This window comes from Gossypium hirsutum, chromosome A06 (assembly GCF_007990345.1).
Source record: "Gossypium hirsutum isolate 1008001.06 chromosome A06, Gossypium_hirsutum_v2.1, whole genome shotgun sequence".
Taxonomy (NCBI): Eukaryota; Viridiplantae; Streptophyta; class Magnoliopsida; order Malvales; family Malvaceae; genus Gossypium; species Gossypium hirsutum.
In genome coordinates, this window is record NC_053429.1 from 109,709,080 (window position 1) to 109,717,491 (window position 8,412).

The 8,412-nt window shown below is 32.5% G+C and overlaps 1 protein-coding gene across 1 annotated transcript; it reads right to left on the reverse strand.

Annotated features, from left to right (window-relative positions):
- Positions 1-5,104: 5,104 nt before the first annotated feature.
- On the reverse strand, positions 5,105-7,920 carry LOC107961821 (pyruvate dehydrogenase E1 component subunit beta-3, chloroplastic). The gene is made up of 4 exons (XM_016897987.2): positions 7,505-7,920; positions 7,316-7,422; positions 7,158-7,201; positions 5,105-6,419 (listed from the first exon to the last, which is right to left on the reverse strand). The coding sequence occupies exons 1-4, from the start codon at positions 7,611-7,613 to the stop codon at positions 5,447-5,449; spliced, it is 1,233 nt and encodes a 410-aa protein (XP_016753476.1). The 5' UTR covers positions 7,614-7,920; the 3' UTR covers positions 5,105-5,446.
- Between the last annotated feature and the right edge of the window lie 492 nt (positions 7,921-8,412).

The window sequence follows — 8,412 nt, forward strand, 5'->3', positions numbered from 1 at the left end:
TAAAAGGAAAAGTAGTCGGGGTAAACTGAACTAGGGAAAAGTAAAGGGAAATTGGGGTTCCAAAAAACGACGCTGTTTTCAATCTATTAATAAATATTTGTGGCATTTTTATAGAAAGCGCCACTAATAACAATGTACTAACGACGCCGTTTTGCAATCTATTAATAGATTTTGTGGCGTTTCTAGAGAAAACGCCGGCATTTCACACCTTTTGTGGCGTTTATTAAAGCGCCACTAATAAAATGACTACGAAACGACGACGTTTTGAAATCACTTTAAATGTTTTGTGGCGTTTTTATATAAAGCGCCACTAATAACAAGGTAATAACGATGCCATTTTGCAATCTGTTGACAGATTTTTGTGGCGTTTCTGGATAAAACGCCGGTAATTCTCACCTTTTACGGCGTTTATGGAAGTGCCACTAATAACAAAGGTGTAGACAACGCCGTTTTACATTCTTTTAATAGATGTTTTGTGGCGTTTTTTAGATAGTGCCACTAATAACAAAGCTTCAAAACGACATAGTTTAAACTATTGATACATTTTGGCGGCCTTTTTTGCTAAAACACCACTAATTATGACAATAATTTTTCCTCCCTTTTTTTTCTCTTTTATTACTATTATTATTATTTCCTATTAATACATGGTTAAATTTTAATTTGGTCTCTCTAATATATTTAAATTTTTGATTTATTTGCATATACTTTAATTTTTAATATCATTTAGTCTATATATTTTTATAATATTATTAATTAATCTAAACAGTTAATGTTATTGACTTTTTAATAAAACATTACATGGTAATATATAATTTGAATATTTAGAGAATAGAGATTGAAATGTGGTTTCCATTTTTTATATGTTTGTGTCGTTCTTTTACATTAATATCTATATATATCAATATATATATATATATCCATATATATGAAATTTATTCTTACAGGTTAATTTAGGATTTATATAGTATTTAAGTGTTTAAGGGTTTATTGTCTACAGTTTAACGTTTTATGGTTTTGGATTTAGAGTTTACAGTTTTAAGTTTTATAATTTAGGGTCTAGTGTTTAGGTTTATAATTTTATGATTTAGGAATCTATATTTAAGGGCTTAAGGGTTTAGTGTCTATAGTTTAGGTTTTTATGGTTTTGAATTCAAGATTTAATATTTAAGGTTTAAGGTTTACAATTTAGGGTTTATGACTAGAAATTTAGGGTTTGAGATGTAAAAGGGTTATTGATTTTAGTGGTTAGGGGTTAATTAAGGTTTAGAGAAAGCCATAACATTGATTTTAACATCTTCGTAATTTAATTAAATGAAAACTTCTAAATAGTTTATTTATTAAAGTGTAATTTTTCATAATTAAGTAACTAAAATGAAATTAACTTTCCCATAGTTAATTCATATTGTGTATTTAATCTTTTAAAAAACGCCACTATAAGTTGATTTTTAGTGGCATTTTCTAAAAAACGCCGCTAACGCAATTGGTTGTTAAGAAAACGACGTCGTTCTTTTTAATCTTTTAGCGGCGCTTACGTAAAAACGCCGCTATAGGTCGATCTATAGCGGCGCTTCTCTAAAAACACCGTTAATGCTCGATCTTTAGTGGCATTTTTAGAGAAGCGCCGCTAATGCCTCTGAAGCTTACATAATACGACGTCGTTCACATTAATCTTTTGGCGGCGTTTTTAATAAAGCACAACTATAGGTGGATCTATAGCGGCGCTTTACTAAAAACGCCGCTAATGCTCGATTTTTAGTGGTGTTTTCTATTCAAACGCCGCTATATCCCTATTTCGGTGTAGTGACATACTTGGCAAAAAGCCAATAGACATGCTCGTTTGAATCCACTAACTATCCCACATGTTTTGAGGCAATGGTAATGACACGGTAGCAATTATACTACACCTTTCAAAATAATCCCAAGCAAAAGGATATGCATCTTTCAACATTTTCAAGTAATTAGGGTCTTAGGAAAGGCTAATAGTCATAGATGCTACTACAATTTATCTGATCAGTCTAATTCCAATGTTTCACAATAAGTTCAACTTTCTCTACAAGTGAAAATATCACTCAGCCTATCATCGACTTGTTTAATTAAGGTTCTAACTTTAGCATGGACAGAGAACCCTTTGATTAAGTGCCAAAAAGGAAAAAAGGATGACAAGTATGATTGCTCATATAGAAAAGCTATAGTGGAGGCCCAATCTTAGTTTAGTTGCCCTATAAAAGAGTCCCGAGCTAATAGCTAAGATAAGTTGCCCTAGGAATCAAATTGCAACATGCTTAGTAGTTTTTTACTTTGTATTTATCTTTATCCTTATAGATAAAAAAAAGTGCAATATATCTGAGATATCTAGCTCTTGATGTAACACACTTAAAAGATTTCAAGATAAAAAAGTTCAATTCCAAATATGATTTTTGAAGAGTCCTTATCCTTATCTTTCGGCAACAAGTTTTGGAGAGTCCTAATCCAAGCATCATAATACTTTCTATTGAATATAATTCTTAGAGATAATATTTAAGGCTAGTTTCTCATTGCTTTTGAATGATTTAAGATTTAAGTGTTTAATATTATTGTAAAAAAATGCTTTTGGTTAAAAAAATTTCATTTTAGACATGATATTATAAAATAAAAATATGCATTTAAATAAGGTTCAAATTCGTTAATATTATGATATTTTAGTAAGAATATAAAAAATAATTTTTTATAACTAACTATTAATATTTTGATATATTAAATACGAATTTTAAATATATTTGTAAGCAATTAATATTAATTATTTGTAAAATTTAATTTGAACATATAATATATTTTTAAATATTATTAAAATATGACCATTACAAATTTAAATATATAATGTTATATATTTGAAATAAATTTTAATAGTAAAATAATTGTATACCCAATATAAATATTACATAAGATACATTGAAATATAAAAAATGGTTAAAATGTTATTTCGCTCCAAAAATATTTTTTCCAAAAAATCAAAAATTAAAATAATATTTTTTCTTTTTTGGTTCAAAAACATTTTTTAAAAGCTAGTTAAAATTAGCTTTGCTTACCAACAGCGTTTTTTACCCTAAATTCAATTTTGGTAAGCAATAAAAAACAAAACCTTAAATAAAATTCTTAGAGATTCAAAAAGCCTTGGAAGATAAAATATCAAGACAAAGATTTTGAATTTAGTTGATTAACTTAGAGAGAAAGCATATACAGTTATTCTAATGAACTATTCTGTAACTTTGAGTGATTAGTCGATAGTCTTATGTGTGTGAGAATTGTATCCTAATTGATTAAATAATAGTCTTTTGTATGAAATGTTATTCGATAACAATTCATATTAAAGATACAAGAGTGAGACCGTAATTATCTAAAAATTAAGATGAATTGGACTTGAATCATTATTTGTATCGTGAATTTAATAATAGAAATTTTCTTTACACAAAATCCCTCGTAGATCATCAATTTGATTTCGTTCATTTCTCTGGCTTAACCACTACATTTCTCCTCAACATTTTGGTCAAGTTACACCAATCTCATGGTTTCAGAATACCCCTCATAACGAATTATAAATATATTTTATCAATCAGATGTGAGAAAGTTACCTTCAATTTATATTATTCTTTTCTTTATCTTTTTATGATGAGAATGATAAATAGTTAACTCTTTGGTTGATATGATCATAAAAACACAAACGTGCTAGACAATCAACAAATTTAATGCCAACAAAGTACATCCACAGATAATTAAAAACCGGGAACCCTAATGCAATAAAACCAATAAGAAATAATCATTGACAAATGCATTAAATTTCATCGAATTTAGTTTAGTCCATGATGAAGCAAAACATATTTTCTTTTGCAACAATTAGGGGTGAGTAAAATTTAGTTCGATTCAAAAAAATCGAATTTTGACTTATTCAAATTGAGTTAATCGAGTTAATCAAATTAATCGAATCAACTCGAATTTTTTTAATTTCAAGTTTGAATTGTGTTAAATTTTTGAATTTGAATAGTTTAAATAATTCGAATACAAATTATATTATTTTATATTTTAAATTTATATTCCCCAAATTCAAACCCTTTTACTTTACCCCATTCCCGCCCCAAAGCCCATCTGCCCCAGCCGACCAACCCCACCATTTTCCCAATTTCCCCCAAATCAAACCCTCCAGGTCTATCGTCCATCCATTCAAACCCCCAAATGTCAAGTCTATTCTTCTTCATCAATTCATCTAGCTTTCTTAGGTTAGGCAAATCCCTCATCATCTCTGGTCTCTGATCGCTTCGAATATGGAGTTCTTTCTGGCCAACGCGGCTCCGAAACTGGTGTTCCTTTGGTACACTGCAGGTACAATGCGAAGCGTAGACACTGGCATCGTACTAAGCTAGGGTTCTAAGCTTTATGTGCTTTATTTGGCCTCGAACGTTTTTATGTGATTGTTGTTGACTATATTTAATTATTATTTCGATTGTTGTCTATCTAATATTTTGATTTCAAGCTTTGAATTTTTATGAAACTGAATCATTATGTTCTTTGGAATTAATGAAATTGAGATTATTCAATAACGCTGGCATTGTTTAAGCCAAATCTTTTCATTTATTTGCTTTGATGGCATCAAAATTTTATAGTGTTTGGCTGTTTGCAGTTTATGTTGCCATTACACTGCTTGGGGACTAGAGAGTCTGTAAAACTTAGATAGAGCATGAATTGGAACAATTGAGTATGGTATTTGGTTTAATATGCACAGTATGGTATTTAGTTTTTTTTTAAAAAAAAATTAACTCAAATAAACATATTCGATTTGATTCCATCTCACTCGATTCGAAAAAAATGTTAAATCGAGTTAAGATGAGAAAATAGAATTCTAAAACTCGATTAAATCAAAATTTTTTCATTTGATTCAATTGAATACTCACCTTAGCAACAACCAGAAAGCATCTACTGAGATTGTTAGCATACTACAATGTGCCAAAACTCCACTTCCAGCGAGCCAAGTTCTTTGGGGGCAATAGCAGATTGGACAGCAGCTACGAGGTGACTTACTTCAAACGCAAATAAAAAGCAATAAAACTGAAAACAACCAATAAATAAAAAAGTATAAACAAATTAAGATTCATTTGCCATACCATATTAATAGAAAAAATTACACGACTTTGTCTAATAAGTGTATAGCAATGTGAAGAGAAATGGAAAGTACAGAGTTATTTTCCATAATTCTACCTATAACTATTGCTTAAGGATCTTACTTGCCATTTTAGTCAAGAAAGAACAAGATCACAAGGGCCTCAACCTGATGAAAACTTGCAAGTTTGAACTGACAAAATTGCCAAGGAACAGGAATTAGAGATCGAAAATGATGTTGCAAAGGAACTGCTTTCGTACTAAACACGACAAGATTAACAGAACTTCAACTATGGAATCACTATTACTGCTATCACAACTACTGGCAGAGCTGCTCAACCGCCGCCACAATCTGCGCAGGCTGAACTACAGTCCATTCCTCCAATGTTCCAGCATATGGTGTAGGCACATCCTGTGAAGATAAGCAGATGATTGGAGCATCCAAATAATCATGGAAATTCTCAGTGATGGCAGCGGTCAAGCTAGCACCAATACCACCTGTCCGCATGCACTCCTCCACAATAAGAACACGATGTGTCTTCTTAACTGAGTTACCAATGGTGTAAAGATCAAATGGTTTCAATGACCTAATATCAATTACTTCAGGATCATAACCCTTGTTCACCAAAGTTTTTGCTGCCTGCATCACATGATACCTCATCCTTGAATAGGTTAGAATAGTGACATGTTCTCCAGGCCTTACCATCTCAGCTTCCTCAAGATTACAGATATAATCCTCATCTGGGATTCTCTCCTTGAGGTTGTAAAGCAAAACATGCTCAAAAAGTATAACAGGGTTCTCACTTCTGATAGCAGCCTTCATTAATCCCTTGGCATTGTAAGGGGTTGAACATGCAACCATTTGAATTCCAGGTATTGACTGAAAATAGGACTCAAGGCGTTGAGAATGCTCTGCACCAAGTTGCCGTCCAACACCACCAGGTCCACGAATAACTATTGGTATGGTAAACTGGCCACCAGACGTATAATGAAGCATACCACAATTGTTTGAGATCTGATTAAAAGCAAGGAGGAGAAATCCCATGTTCATACCCTCAACAACTGGTCTCAAGCCAGTCATAGCAGCTCCGATTCCCATGCCAGTGAAAGAGTTCTCCGCAATAGGGGTGTCAAGAACCCTAAGGTCCCCAAACTTCGTAGCTAGTCCTTTGGTCACTTTGTAGGAACCTCCATAGTGACCCACATCTTCACCCATGACACACACACGGGGATCCCTCTCCATTTCTTCTTCCAATCCCTCTCGTAGAGCTTCAAAAAGTAAAAGCTCATTCCTGGGATACAATATAGATCTAGTTACATATATCACTCCAACAATTTTTCATAAAATAACAAAACAAAAGACATGATTGTGACAAGTATGAATATAAAAAGAAATTAATGATGAACATAGCTCCATTGCAACACACGAAACAGACATATATACATGCAAGCATACACCCAAGAATCAAGTGACATCCATTCAACCTTTGACGCACATGCCTCTGACAATCAGTTGATGACAGTAGACAGACAGCAATGAATCAGTCATTTTAGAAAGACCTACTATAAGCCAACATCAACAGTGATATGGAAAAACAAATTCACTTGTGAAAGAATGTGCCCTTTTTTTTTTTTTAACATAAAACTGTACTGATGTTAGAAAGAGGTTAATGCCTGAATGGTATAAAATGCATGAACATTACCATAATATGAGCAAGACTTGGTTAAGCATGCATCTCAACTAAAGTTGCAGGATTGCAATGAAAAGAGGAAAAAAAATGTTCGTCAAAACCAAGGCATGAACTGAAAAAAAAAAGACTAAGTTATAAAATAATACAAAAGAATCAAAATATCAATGCAAGCTTTGGGCTATGTCATTAGGCAGACAAGTTAGAAAAATTGAGCAATACCATGCTAATACAACACTAATAATATCAACATATTTCATATTTAACAAAATTAGAGCAATTAACAACAATGTAACACTAATTCAAAAGTTAATTCTGAACTCTAAAATGGAAAATAATTACCCTGGTTTCGAAAATGACGACGCTGCGGAGCTATCTTCTTTGGTCTAAAAAAATCAAAATACAATTGAAATTAGTAACATCATAGGAAATGACACTAAGCCTTTTCAAAACGTAGAAAACGAAGAGACAGAGAGAGGGGAATAAAAAGGAAGTATTACCGCAACTGCATTGGCAATAAATTGTTGAGCCCTTCGACCTTTAGGGTTCAAATCCAAGTTCATGGTTCCATCAGATCTGACTACCACAAAGCTCGGCGCTTTCCTCACTGAACCAAAACAGTATTCAGAAACCATTTTTTTTTTAAAAAATCTGAAATGAAAATGAAAAAAGAAAAAAGAACAACGAACCGGAGAAGGATCTACGAGGAGAAAAAAGAAAATTTTTGGAATCGAAAGAATTGGAGGGTAATGATGATAACGCAGCAGCCGCCCCAACTCCTTGGAAGATGGCAGCCATTGAATTTGCACTTGCAGCAGCGAAAGTAAAAAAGAAATGAAATTTATTTAAAACAAAATGGAAATAAATTAAACAGGAAGAGTGAAATTTATACGAGAGGAGTAAGACAACTAGGCGAAGAATTTGAGGGTCTTTTTATTGATATTAATTTTTTTTTTAAATGTTGGGCGATTTATTTGGAGTGGAATACACGCACAAGGCATTGTTTTCATGGAAGACTAGTTCATTTAGGTTTAAATGATGAACGGTGATGCTTTGAGATTAACGATTGGGTTGTGGCGCATGTGCAACACGAAGTGGTGTTTTCTGTTGGACCAGCTAACAAAACCTAACCTGCAGCTCGTTAGTGGTTGGAACTGCGGGAATTATCTGGTACTCCTCGGCTTACAACTTTTAAACTAAGCAGTTCTTTTTTTTATGAGAAATTATCAGAAAAACAAAGTAAATTGGTTTGATTTATAAAATTAGGATGAATTAATACAAATGTTCCCAACATATTACTAATGAAATGTGAAAGAAAAGAAAAACATGCTTCACCTCTCACTGCATTGGTGTTATCTAAACACACGTTAAAGCCCATTTGAGGGCCACTTTACAAAAAAAAAAAAATCCTTCTCTAAAATTATTTACGGAAATAGGCTAACTTTTTTTATTATTTACCAAAAAAGGTCGAATTCCCTAAAAATGCGTCCATGTCAGCGCGATCTCAAATGATGTGTCAGCAAAACGTGTCCTTGGGGGAGCGTTTTGTCCACGTCAACACAAAGCGCGCCCTCAAGGAAGCGCTTTGTGTTGACGT

Coding starts and splice junctions, on each gene's coding strand:
- LOC107961821 (XM_016897987.2), bottom strand. CDS start 7,613: ATGGCTGCCATCTTCCAAGGAGTTGGGGCGGCTGCTGCGTTATCATCA. Junction 7,202..7,315: donor TTATTGCCAATGCAGTTGCG/GTAATACTTCCT, acceptor TGATTTTTTTAG/ACCAAAGAAGATAGCTCCGC. Junction 6,420..7,157: donor TCGTCATTTTCGAAACCAGG/GTAATTATTTTC, acceptor ATTGTATCCCAG/GAATGAGCTTTTACTTTTTG.